General features: G+C 41.3%; 2 protein-coding genes across 4 annotated transcripts; one reads left to right on the top strand and one right to left on the bottom strand.

Annotated features, from left to right (window-relative positions):
• Window positions 1-32: 32 nt before the first annotated feature.
• On the top strand, window positions 33-4,594 carry LOC311269162 (cyclic nucleotide-gated cation channel-like; the record flags this gene model as incomplete). The annotated part of the gene is made up of 6 exons (XM_084373188.1): window positions 33-133; window positions 231-341; window positions 1,367-1,540; window positions 2,497-2,604; window positions 2,740-2,846; window positions 3,058-4,594. 6 exons carry the CDS (start codon window positions 33-35, stop codon window positions 4,551-4,553), a joined length of 2,097 nt encoding a protein of 698 aa, XP_084229314.1. The 3' UTR covers window positions 4,554-4,594.
• Window positions 4,595-7,086: 2,492 nt separating this feature from the next.
• On the bottom strand, window positions 7,087-12,021 carry rraga (Ras-related GTP binding A). 3 transcript variants are annotated; one of them, XM_084373360.1, is made up of 10 exons: window positions 11,919-12,021; window positions 11,383-11,506; window positions 10,431-10,530; window positions 10,252-10,318; window positions 9,914-10,136; window positions 8,324-8,419; window positions 8,118-8,240; window positions 7,925-8,016; window positions 7,719-7,834; window positions 7,087-7,628 (listed from the first exon to the last, which is right to left on the bottom strand). In XM_084373360.1, exons 2-10 carry the CDS (start codon window positions 11,407-11,409, stop codon window positions 7,525-7,527), a joined length of 948 nt encoding a protein of 315 aa, XP_084229486.1. In that variant the 5' UTR covers window positions 11,410-11,506; window positions 11,919-12,021; the 3' UTR covers window positions 7,087-7,524. The 3 variants fall into 3 exon arrangements, with proteins under 3 accessions (XP_084229486.1, XP_084229488.1, XP_084229487.1); XM_084373362.1 differs by having other exon boundaries at window positions 11,914-11,973; XM_084373361.1 differs by having other exon boundaries at window positions 11,831-11,934.
• Between the last annotated feature and the right edge of the window lie 1,584 nt (window positions 12,022-13,605).

Below are 13,605 nucleotides of genomic sequence, written 5' to 3'. Positions count from 1 at the left end.
CAAGTGTTTTGCCCACACCTGCAGATCTGAAGATGACAGGCCAGGCGGCGGAGAGAGACCGTTCGCCACACAATCTGTCGGTGAAGACCGTCTTGGAGGAGGAGATCGAGAGAGCCGAGAGTATTCTTAGCAGGTGACAGCAACTATTACGTTCTGTGTCAGGATGTGTTTGTGTCAGAGGTTTTGTCTGAGAGAAGCACGTAAGACCATGTTTGTTTTTTATCTCGCAGGGTGCCATCTGTCTGTGATGACACATCCTCAGAGCTAAACAGAGTCGCCACTCTCGACCCTCATGGTGGCAACTCCAGAAATTCTTTTCAAAGGAACGGAGCGATCTCAAGGTAAAGCTGTGACAACCCACGTCAGGCTCTTTCACAAAGCTTTTATTAAGTGATCAGAGTCGGCCTATGACGAAGAGTCACAACGACTGTTTTGTTCAAGTCTTTTTAAGGTCACAGGCCGGATAAAAGTGCACGTTCAAGCTCACAAAGACCGCAACGACCAAAATGTTGGTTATATGCATCAGTTGAAACACTTAAATACGCATTATGTAACTTCTGCCACTAACAGTCTCTCAATCAAAACTAGACAAAAGACGTAGATAATGTCGTGAAGTAGCAAGGGATCATGGGAGTTGATGTCTTCATTGACAAACAACCACCACTGCCAATGAAAATGTATCTAGCATGACTCAGGTCAGCTTCATGTTTACGTACGAGGTAACGTTTTAAAGTTTTATGTTCAGTCTCAACTTCCTGCCTCACTCTCATATCACCTATCACATATCACCTGGCGTTTACCCAGAAGTCATAGCGACAGGCGGCCAAATGAAACACAGTGTAACCTTGAAAGAATTGATGGACTTCTCTGGGTTTGAACATTGTTGGAAAACATCTCAACAAAAGATAGACAATTTGATGTGGAAATGTTGCATACTGTATCTTTAAAACCAGAGAGAAGGTTTTCCATCTTTTTCTTTCATTGTGTAAAACTTCCTCTTGATTTACTCAAAGCTGTTTCTCGCCCAGGTACTTGAGGAAAAATAAATGTTTTTTGATGAAAAACAAAAAGATCAGTTGAAGATAATTAGATACAAAACTTATAGAAAGATTTTAAGACCTAACAATGTTTTTGATCAATCAACGGATGTCGCACACATGTTGAAAGTGATTTTTCCATCTCCCTTACACTTGTCCCGCCGTCTGGTATTGCGATACACGCTGAAAGCTGTAGATGTGTTTGTGCTGGCTTTGTTTTCATCTGTGCTCAATCTGATGAACTTCTTCTAAAGAAACAGCTCTGATTCATACATGATGTTTCACTTGTAAGTGACTGTGTGTTTGTTGTGTGTGTGTGTGTGTGCCAGACTGGTGAGCCTGGTGGTGAGACTGAGGGAATGGGCGCACAGGAGTTTGTTGGAGGAGGAGGAGCGGCCAGACTCCTTCATGGAGCGCTTTCGTGGCCCTGAGCTGAGGATGGCCCCCAGCCGCAACAGCACCACGCAAGATGCCAATGGCAACGATGCCAAAGGGAACTTTAGGTATGTCTGCCCGCCTGAAACATTACTCTGCACTTTGATATACAGTACATTATATACACTGGGAGTAATGCAGTCCAGTTCTTTAAGAATCCTACCTTTGTAAAACGTAAGGATTTTTTTTTTAGATGACTGTTGATACCATATACACAGACATTTTAAGAGCACAGCACTTTAGGGTGTTGATTCAACTCTTGACAGTTTTGAAGGTCAATAAGTAAGATATGGCCACCAGTCAAAGGTTGCTCCAAACAAATAGGGGACAGCCTAGCAGAGTAACCGCTAACTGCTACCTCACTATACTCTTTGCTGTAGCTATCTTTGTCCATCGCTACTACCTGACATTAGCTAGTTAGCTCAGTTAGCCATGCAGCTAGTGGGCCGTTAGTTGACTCAAGTCCGCCCAGACAGAGAGCTTGGCGTACTGTCTTAGTGTTTATAACACAGGCAATGGAACCGGGCTCAGCAGCCTCCCAGTGAATATGACCCACCGGGACCAAAGACAGCCTCTGACGCCAACAGAGGCCAGTTTAAAGACAAGGAATAAATACAGCTGAGGTGATTTACAGCAGCTCCGACCAGGACTTAGTTCGGTTAAAATATTTACTGAAATTATACTGCATAGAACTTACTTCTTACTTACCTACTCTGGTAAAATGCTGCCTCCTATTTGTTTGGATGACTTTGGACAGGTGGTCAATTCTTACATATTGCACCCTTAAAGCTGCAGTTTATGTGAGTGTGTTTGTGATTGCAGAGGAAAATAAGGTACAAAAACAGCACAAGCCTTACAGATGACAGATCTCATAGAATCATCACACAAGCAAAAAGTAATAGTTATAGTATTTATTGCATTGCTTTATATCTTGCAGCCACTTCTACCCTGCTGTCTATCTTTGCAGAAACATAAGCCACAGTTGTATCTGAGTGTATCATTTTCATTGTCTCCATGCTTTCAGGAAAAAGTGGGATTTGTTTGTGGTGTCCCCATCCGATAACGCCTACTACCGCTGGTTATTCGTCATCGCCATAGCGGTGCTCTACAACTGGTTCCTTGTTGTTGCGAGGTAATCACACAACAGTTGTTATCTGTCGGAGCTCTGCAGCCTCCAGAGAGAGGTGATGGATGTAGTGAATGGTGTACTGTGTAATGTCCTCTTCAACTGGAGCAATAAATCTTTTTTTCTTCTTATTATTAACAGGGCCTGCTTTGACAGGTTACAGGTGGGCAATTACATCTGCTGGCTGGTGCTGGACTACCTCTCAGACTTTGTGTACCTAATGGACACTTTGGTCCGACTTCGCACAGGTAGCCTATTTTAAAATACAGCCTCTGGCCTCTAGACACTGTGTAGCTGGGTTACATAAGAAAAGTGCTAAGCCTTAAAGGTCCCATATTGTGTCATACTGTCACTAACTTTGTGTGAGCTCCATCCCACGATATGAGCTGACTTGCAGAGAGAAGGCACATCAGTGTCTCACTGTTCAACTGAATCTGCGCTCCATGTTTCTTGTCTCAGGGTTTCTGGAACAAGGCCTGCTGGTGAAGGACCACGCGAAGCTCAGAGACGGCTACGTCCGAACGTTACAGTTCAAGCTGGACGTGGTCTCTATCCTGCCCACTGACCTGGCGTACATCTCCACCGGCATCCACACACCACAGCTCAGGTTCAACCGCCTGCTGCGCTTCCCACGCATGTTTGAATTCTTCGACCGCACTGAGACACGCACCAACTACCCCAACATCTTTCGTATTGGCAACTTGGTGCTTTACATCCTGGTCATCATTCACTGGAACGCCTGCATCTACTACGCTATATCCAAGTCTTTAGGGTTGGGCTCGGACACTTGGGTGTTCCCAAACATCTCCAAGCCTGAGTTTTCCTCCCTGACTCGGAGTTACGTCTACTGTCTGTACTGGTCCACTCTTACTCTCACCACCATTGGAGAGATGCCTGCACCTGTGCGAGATGAAGAGTACCTCTTTGTGGTCTTTGACTTTCTTGTTGGGGTGCTGATCTTTGCCACGATTGTAGGAAACGTCGGCTCTATGATCGCCAACATGAATGCCACGCGTGCCGAGTTTCAAGCTCGGATCGACGCCATCAAACACTACATGCACTTCCGCAAAGTCAGCAAAGAACTGGAGACTCGTGTCATTAAATGGTTCGACTACCTGTGGACCAACAAGAAAGCAGTCGATGAGCAGGAGGTGCTGAAGAACTTGCCAAACAAACTGCGCGCTGAGATAGCTATTAATGTGCACCTGGAGACTCTGAAGAAAGTACGCATTTTTCAAGACTGTGAGGCAGGACTGCTGGTGGAGCTGGTGCTCAAGCTGCGCCCACAGGTCTTCAGTCCAGGAGACTACATCTGCAGAAAGGGGGACATAGGAAAAGAGATGTATATCATCAAAGAGGGGAAGCTGGCAGTGGTGGCTGATGACGGGGTCACACAGTACGCTCTCCTCACCTCTGGCAGCTGCTTTGGGGAAATCAGCATCCTGAACATAAAAGGTAGCAAAATGGGGAATCGGCGAACAGCCAACATTCGCAGCTTGGGCTACTCTGATCTCTTCTGCCTCTCTAAGGACGACTTGATGGAAGCAGTGACCGAGTATCCAGATGCTAAGACCGTTCTGGAGGAGAGGGGCCGGGAGATCCTGATGAAGGAGGGTCTGCTGGACGAGAACGCCGCAGAGAGCGGCGGGCTACAGAAAGAGGACACGGAGGAGAAGGTGGAGAGGCTGGAGTCCTCCCTGGACAGTCTTCAGACTCGCTTTTCCCGTCTGCTCAGCGAGTACACACACACTCAGCAACGGCTGAAGCAGCGCATCACTCTGCTGGAGCGGCAGCTCAATCAAACAGACTGTGGGGTAGACCCGACAGATGACACGGATGCAGATGCAGAGACAGTCAATGAAACAGACCCTGGGCCTGTTGTCAGTGCAGATGGGTCCCCACAACGACATAATGTGCAAATAGAGGACAAAAAGAGCCCAACATCGAAACATTAAGTGTCACTCAGGAGATACAAATTTCCTGAAATACTTTGATTCAGGCTCATTAAGAGTATAGAAAAACTACCATTGTGAGAACACTTTTGTCAGTTCAGCTGAGTGTAAAGAGATGCATGTCAATAAACATGAAAAGAAAGAGGAAAATACTGCTTTGTCCATGCAGTCTCTGAGTTCTTGTCAGTGCAAAAACCAGCAAGTTGAATGTGCGTTTAACTGATTGCGTTGAAGTCACTTCCAAGATCAAGCTGAATCGAGGTTTGGAGAACACATCGCTTATTTGGGGGAAAAAAAGTTAAACATTAAAAACCTGAAAATTAAGTTTAGAAGTCACATTTTGGACCTCAGAGCACTAAAAATTGCTGGTCATTATATTTTTTGTAAACATCTCGAGTTCAGTTGCGTCAGCAGAGGGATTCAGTTCTCTCGACATATATTATGCTCTGGGCCTGTACACCTTGTCTCCTGCCGCTTCCCCTGGGGAAACAGACCCAGGAGAGACAAGAGGAGGTGATTTGCTGTGTACACACACACAAACAGTTATTTTCCAGTGTCCTAATGCAGGTTAGATCTGAACCACACATACTATGATGATTACTGCAACATTTTCTTCCCTACGTTGGCTTCTGTGGGACATCTGAGCAGAGTTCTTGCAGTAAAAATGATTTGTGTGAAGTGACTCACATACAATTTGCAGTCTATTTTCGCCACAAATAGTCTTCTTCAATTGAGTGTGATTTTTATCAGCTATAAAATGTACTTTTCCAGTCTTATATAAAAACGAGTGAGCTACTTTCTGTCTCTGTTTGCATTTAGTTACTCTCCCATTTCTATCCTGCAGACTCACTCTCTGAGGCGAGGGACTGGGGATTTTCCAGTTATTCAGCCTCTGCATTCCAGGATACAACTGAACCACATGAGCGGTGTCGATAAGCGCAGCTGGAACAATGCCTCTGCAGCAGGGCTGGCTAAAATAAAGAGGCAGGAGGTAATGCGTGCATATCCCCTGCAGCCTCTGAAGGAATGGGTGGGATCGGGTACGATGGACAAAGGATTCCTAATGCTTCTGTACGTGCCATAGGCTGGTCCACCACAAATATATATGACCTCAAGTATCAAACCTGTGTTGAACATGAAGATCTCAGTTTGCCCGCCTCAGTTTTTTTTAAATAATTAATTGAATATCAAGGACGTCTACATGCGAGCTTGATTGGTTTAAAGGTCCAGTATGTAAGAATTTTAGCTGATAACATTTAAAATTCAACCAAAATTATCAGCAGAAAATGGAGATAAGTTTTGACGCTTTGTAGTGTATTCTGTAGTTTGTGTTGTGTTGCAGATATCTACTGAAGTTAGCATGCTAACCAGCTAACCCCGTCCCACCAACACTTCCCCGGTTCTCTTAACTCCCAGTCCACACCACTAGCTGCACGGCTAACAGAGCTAACAGCAGCTACTGTTAGTAGCAGTTAGCTGTAACTCTAGTGATACGCTGTCCCCTATTTGAGTGTCTTTTTTTTAATATATTGATCATTTAAATATTTTTTATTTCAATGTAAGGGTCGTTCAGTTTTGGGATGCAAATATAAAGGAACACGTAATAATATCTGTCAGATTAAAAGAGTAAACAAAAGTACTTTCCACAAGTCAGGGCAGTTCATGTTTCCTCATTTGAATTGCCCTGTAAACTTGTAAGCTTTTCAATTTCAAACCTGGTTGAGATCATGGCCTTTGCAATGCTAACAGCATGTTATAAGGTTGAAGAAATTTAATCTATTAATATTTTTCCATTAGATATCCATATCCTTCCTTTCTGTTCCCTGTACTCTTCTGGCTGGTTTAAAGTGGGAGGTGCTCTGACAGAATAAGGTGATGTCGCATGCTTCTGCGCACTAATCGAAGTTTAGCAGCATTCAAATCAGATTCTGGTGTTGAGCTGTTTGGTCCCTGTCAATCAAATATGATCGAACCACATCCACACAGTCCTGGTGAAGGAGATCAGCTCGAACTTTTGGATTAATACAAAACACAAAATGCCAATTTCTACATAATGTTGCTTTAAATTGCTTTTAAGCTAAATTATTTATCATGTAGTTCTGAATGTTTTATGTCTTAAAGCCAAGTTTTCAAATGTTTTACGTGCTAATTCAGATGCTTACAGAGATTAAAACAAGATTAACTCAGCTGTTTGACACTAAAATGAACTGATTGTGTTTTAACACACTGCTCCATCTGCACATTCACTGCTGTTGACTCGCTAACAGGTGCACTGAACTGTCGCGTAGCCTCTTCCCCACTCTCACTCAGTCCAACCCCCTCAAACATCAAACATTTGCCACCATAAATCATGTTGTGTGCAGGACAACTGGTGCAGTGTCAAAAGGCCCTGTGGTCAGAAGAACCACATGAACCAAGAAGCAAATACCTATGTATGTCTGTTCATAACATACTGTATGTACTACAAATATGATGTTTTTGTTGAAGTGTTGAGCATTGTTAAAGCATAACAGCAGAAAAATCACAAAACAACCGATATTTTTCAGAATATAACTATATTGTTCGTACTTTCAAAGTGTAACAGCTTACAAACTGCATTTGAAAATCAAACAGTATCTGCTGCTCATCATTCCCCCGATCACTGGGATTCTCTGCATGGAGTAAATGAATCTACTATATAAGACAAAGTGTGACAGCAAAGGTAGCCCCCCCTCATAGTAAACACAACTATTCATCTTACTTCAATGCGTCGAGTTAGGGCAAATATTTCAACAGAGTGTAAGCGCTGTTCACTTATGATCACTGTAGAGGAAAAGAAAATATGATTTCTCCCGTAATAACTGTGATTGAATGTGAAGATATAGAGGAAACAGTGCAGGGCTGCTCATATGTAGCAGAGCTGGAGGACTGCGAGACGTCGTCTGCGGTCTGTGGACTGATTGGCTGAGAGTATCCACTGGGACAAACGCTCCAGCTAGCGCATTCTCATGTGCAGGCTGTGCTTGGGTCCATCCACCCGCTCCAACTTCTCAAAGTGTTTCCTAGCATTACGGATATTGATGAGAGTGGCTGCAGATGCTGGAAACAAAATGGAGACATGGATTTTTGTTATGCTGATTTTTTTTTTCTTAAATGAGCATTCACTGCAGAGAAATGTCATCTACTCACGAATGGAGGGGTCCGACATGATGACCATGACATATGTGTTGGAGGTGAAGACGTCGATGAAGGCCGCAAAGTTGGAGTTCCTCACTTCCATGCTTTGGAAAGAGGCCGCAAGTTTACTGCGATAAAAAGACAAATTAGAGAATCAGGAACATACAAATGAAGCAGGTGATGTACAGAGTGAAGGTGTGTTCGTGGAGTGAACTTACCTACAGCTGAGTTTGAACTGTTTGATAATGTTACTGATCTTCTCAAACCTGTGAGCGTCACGCTGCTCTTTGCACTGATAGTGGGAGATCACCTGCGTTTGAAAAACACCAATAAAATAGAAAGACTTTCATTACTAGATCCAGATTTTCTGCCCAGGGCACCGTTGACAGCAGAGGAAGTAGTTGCTCTCACCAGGAAGGTGGCTCTCTCAAACAGAAGAACTTCATCTGCCTCTATGATCTGCGCGAAATTTCTCAGGTTCGTCTCCAGCTGCTGGACGTTTGGGATGAGCTGGTACACTATGCTGGACCAGGCCTGCAAAGACATTTAAAAAACTCTTATACAGTGTCTACTTTGCCATCCGACATCTGTACATACAACCCGTCAAATGTCTCAACCTTGTACAGGGTTTCATCCCAGATTGACGTCCTGAAGCACGTGCAGGCCAGAGGTCTGGACAGTCTCTTCAGATCTTCTTCACGCTCCTTAAAGATCTGTAAAAACATTAAAGATAGTAATGATGTAATTACAATATAGTACTCTTCCTCAGTTAAGCATTACTGACAAATAAATAAATAAATCCTACCCAAATAAAGAATACACTGATTGAGGTTTACTTTAGGTGGTTGAGGTTAATTCCTTTATCTTACATCTCCCTTCAAAACAATGAAGCCAGTTGTTTTTGTAGCTCTTGTTACTGCTTTAATATTTTTCCATATTTAAAACATTTGTCAACATTTGTCATCAGCAAATGTGAGATGACGATAAACTACAGACAAAACGAGCGGCTTGTACCTAAAAGAAGGGCTACTTCTGTCGCATGGACGTTTTTTTTGTGTGAAAAGTCTGACACGGACCAGAAAACTGTAATTTTAGGCCTATCGTTCGTTTGCAACTATGGATGAAAAGGGTTTTTATTTAGTATTTTTAGATTTTATAGATTCATATATTTTGTTAAACGCTTCATTGAAAGATCTTTCCATGTTATGTAAACTGTTATCACTGACTTTATATAGAAATGTGCCATATTGTGATATTTATTTTTTATCTGGATATGAGATTTTGTAAGCAGCTTAACTGAAGTTAAAAAATAATATTGCACATTTTTTGTCATTTATCTACACGTTTTTTGTTCGAGGTAATCCCTCGTGTCACAGCTGGCTGATTCATGTCACAGCAATGATTTCAATGTGATTTTTCTCTGTAATAAACTGTTGTTCTTCAATTAAAATATTAGAAAATGGTTTACCATCCCTTTTATTCTCACGCCTATAATAAATGTCTCAAGCTGGTCAGTTTCTGGTCAAATTACTTTTTGTTCTACCAGCCAGTGTCACTGAGAAAGATTTGCATGTTGTTGCTTTTCCCTCACTCAGCCCAGAGACGTAGCCCAAATCCACTTTCAACCACAACTGGCTGACTGATTTAAATTATTTCCTGTTGTTACAAAATGGGAAATATTCCTCAAGAGGCCAATTCCTGCAAAATACAGCAGTAAATGCTCTCCCCCATCTGATTCTCAAAGCATCCAGTCATTGAAGTAAGCAAGCACAGTAAACATCTCTCTTATCGTAATTATCTCCCTATTTTATTTCATTTTGTTTATTTTTTTGTATATGTGACATGTTTATTTTATTTTGTTTGTTTATTTTGTGTTCATCCTCTTCTCTGTTTCTTTCTGAGAGTTTTCAGATGAGTGGGAGGAAGGTGTCGTTTTATTTCTCTGTTTCAACACACCAAAACATTTTGGAACACAGATTTGTACTCTGACATTTGTATAATTTACAATTAAAAATATATAGTTATGCCACTAAGAGCACGTAATGTGCCAAACACAGACAGCAGCAGCATTAGTTTCTGGTGACCCTGTGAACACAGCTGTCAAAATGTCTTCTTACGTTTACATGCTTCTGTATAAGACAGTTAAAAATGTGCACGTCAAACAGGAACACCACTACTAATAATCAAATAAAAATTGTTAAGCTTACCAAATCTCTCTGGTCTTCCTGCACCAGATCCATTTTGTGAACGAGGCAGAACACTTTGGCATCAGGGGAGTTCTGCAGGATGGCCTCCAGACACGACTGGTAGTAGTGCATGTCTTTCTCCAGCTCACGGCTCTCGACATCGAATACATAAATAAGCACCTCTACATTTCTGAAAATGTTGTCCCTCTGGCTGGTGAAGTAGTTCTCCATGAACGTGTCCTGTCTAATGGGTAAAGGAAGCACAGAGCAATGTTTAACAGAGGGGTTCAGATTAGGAGAAAGACTTGAATTATCAAAGCTGGTCAAAAGATGGTGAATAATGAATAAATGCAGTTTACCCTCCACAGTCCCACAGGTTTAGAACCAGATTGCCCAGAAACCGTACATGGGAGTGCTCCACGTCAACTGTATTTAACAAGGGATGATGTAACGTTATGATAAATGAGATTTAGGAAACTCCCAGCATCAAAAAATTATCTTCATGTGGCATTTCTTTTTTTCTTTAAACAACTCTTACTTGTCGCTCCAAGGCGGCGTGTGTCTCGGGCTATGTAATTGGCAAAGATGATTGATCTCATACTGGTCTTTCCAGACCCACTTTTTCCCATCAGTAACACCTGAAAGCAGATGGAACAGATCAGACATCTCTGGAGTTAAAATCTTGTCTATACTCTCCTTTACTCTCATGACCAGTGATGCTTTATCACAAGTATTACAAGGACTTTTATGTTCTTGTGGTAACAAAAAGAAAAGTACTCGTTATTTAACAGAATGACCCCTTATTTTTATGCATGTTCATGTTATTACGCACATTTTAATTACTTGTTCTGAGTAGCTTTGGATAAAAGTGCCAGCTAAATAAATTTAATCTTGTAGCTCGTTGAGATAGATAATTTAATTGGTTTGTATATCGTTGGGTGGTTTAAAGGTCTAATGTGTAGCATTTAAAGGCATCTAGTGGTGAGGTTGGGCGTTGCAACCAACTGAACACCCCTCGTTTCGTACCATCCTTCCCTACAGTGGTTGCTACAAACCGAAACACATGAAAGAGCCCCTCTAGAGTCAGTGTTTGGTTTATCTGTTCTGGCTACACTCCGTGAAGGTGTGTTGTGAATGAGACTCAAAAACCAAACTTTTCGTACAAATAGCACCTTTAACTGATTTTTAGGATTTTTTGTAAAATGTCTTACGCCCCAAAATGCCTGTGAATTTGTCACACATATTTCATGAATTGTAGTTCTCATTTACTGCATATGAAAATATGTATTTTCCATTATAATCCTGAGTCTGAAAGCAGCTTTTCCAGGAGATTTTTAAGGTACTGGAAGACAGCCAGAGCTTCAAGTTTAAAAGACAATGTAGATACATGAAGAGGAAGTACTCGAGTACAGTACAAGCACCTCAGGACTGCAGTAAATGTACTTCACCGCTGCTTGTGATGCTACAATGATTAGCCTCTGCTTTTTTACCTTTTTCTTCATTGCTGTGCTTGACATCCCCCTCGGCAGACACGATGTAAGAGTATTTCTCTGAGCTGCGAGTCTGATGACTTCAGTCTGAGTCCAGGGCAGCTCTTCTCTTCCTCTCCTTCAGCTGCACAGAAAAACACACATATTTTCACCTAGCTGTCACTTAGTTAGCTCCACTGAAGCAGAAACCCGATATGACCCCCACAGGACACGTTTAAACGCTCCTATAACGAACAAGTCAAACATTTGTAGCTAGTTAAGAGTACAAAACATGTACAAGCAGTTTACTAACTTCACTAAATCTCCTTTCTCTGCTCCGTATCAACACTTAAGCTAATGCTAAGTTAGCTAGCACGGCAGGCTGTCAGGAGAAATGTCAGGTAGCTTAGCCAAGCTAAACGGCTAGCTAGCTGAGTTAAAATTCAGCAGAGTGTCGTCGTCTACTCACCCCGACAGGGTGGCACGGTTACTTAAATTCAACCAGTGTTTAGACCATAGTTTTGATTTGTTTTTAAGAAAACAGTTGTATACATTACTTGGTAGAAGCAGGCAGAAGTCAAGATCAGCTGCTTCCTGTTTACGACAAAGTCACATGATGAGTTGAATGTGGTTTGTGCCCCGAGTTTTGTCTGACGGACAGCTCAGCCTGTAATCACATGTTACATCTGGATATCCTATTATGTATCTGTGGTCTCACTAAGGACACTCACATTAAAATGTTTAAGCAGTAAAACACAGACATAAATGATGTCCTCCTCGTCCTTTTCTTCTTAGTAGTGTTAAACACAGTTGTATTTGTGAATGTAAGTGTAACATTGCCTCAGGAATGTATACTGCAGTCAGGCCAGACAGATATTAATTACAAGAAACTACTGGAGGCTATTTGAAGGTGTTGTGTTCACCATCTTTTTTATATTTTATACTTATTTGTTTTGCTTATATAGACACTCTATAGAAACCACACATATAAGTCTGGCCAAAACAATCCAAAATAGAGAGCTTAGTTGAATTTCTTCCTGTAGTTTTTTTTATTTTTGGTAACTCAATAACAAGAAAATAATAGTTAACATAAATAGTAATTAGCATGAAAGCATCCAGCTTGTGTCTCTAACAAATTAATTACAGTAAGATGTGAAATTAAGCCTTTGGTTTATCAATAGGTACAACCGGAAGTATGTTGCTGTGTGATCATCTTCATCTAAACATCCTGTTTGTAAAAATTAGGAAAACTGTTATTAAAAATACCTTTATTACTTGTAAAACCGCACTGATACAGTTTACATATCAATATTAATACATTTGTGCATATACAATGCAATTCACGACAAAGGCCACTAGATGGCGATAAAACAGTGATTGATAATGAGGTCACATTTGACTGTGTTTTGAAAGTTTTCACCGGATGTTTTGACAATGTGTTTGTTTTTTTTTAATGCAAAACTTTTCAGTACCAAACACCATTAGCTTTATACACGGTGGCCGTTAAAGTCTCTTAAGGTAATTTTTTTTAAATTCTTATAAATTGTATCACAAACCTTTGTTTCATTCAACCTTTGTTGAATTATTACTACAATCAATCCATCCCATAATTATTCTGTCTTAACAATTTTTTGTCCATGACCTCCACACATATACACATTAATTACACCTTTACCCCCATGTCGTGACATCCTGCTAACTGTAGTTATATTTAAATACAGTTTTGCATACACACTGTATGCATGTGTCTGGGTGGTGTCCCTTACAGTTAGCTACAGCTGAGGAGCAGAGTGTGCTAAGCAGTGGTGAGCCAACATGGCAAGATTTTGCATACATGTGGCATGTTTTCACCTTGTTTGTCTGTATCCCTTACTTGAACTTACATCAGCTTGTACTTCAGACATTTTTCGTATTCATGCACTAAATACCATTACTATGAAACATCTAAATAAACAGATATGAGTGTTTTCGTCCCAAATGTCCCTGGCATCTCTCTTACTAACTGAACATAGTTCTGCTGAATGTGAGAAAGAAGTGCTGGATGCATTAGAGCTCACAGTGACGGATTCATTCGAATTTCATCTGCATGCAATGGAGCAGAAAATTCAAAAAATGATAACAAAGACAATTTGGACAACTTGTCTCCATTGAGTTGATGGGTGAATTAGAGAAATAACTGGTAACACACATAAATTACATAGTGACATCTTTTATATGATTATGTTACATTTTTATATTATGGTC

Source organism: Pagrus pagrus (assembly GCF_965226575.1).
Source record: "Pagrus pagrus genome assembly, chromosome: 14".
In the NCBI taxonomy this organism is placed as follows: Eukaryota; Metazoa; Chordata; class Actinopteri; order Spariformes; family Sparidae; genus Pagrus; species Pagrus pagrus.
The sequence above is the reverse complement of the archived record's forward strand: the minus strand, read 5'-3'. Positions and strand labels throughout refer to the sequence as shown.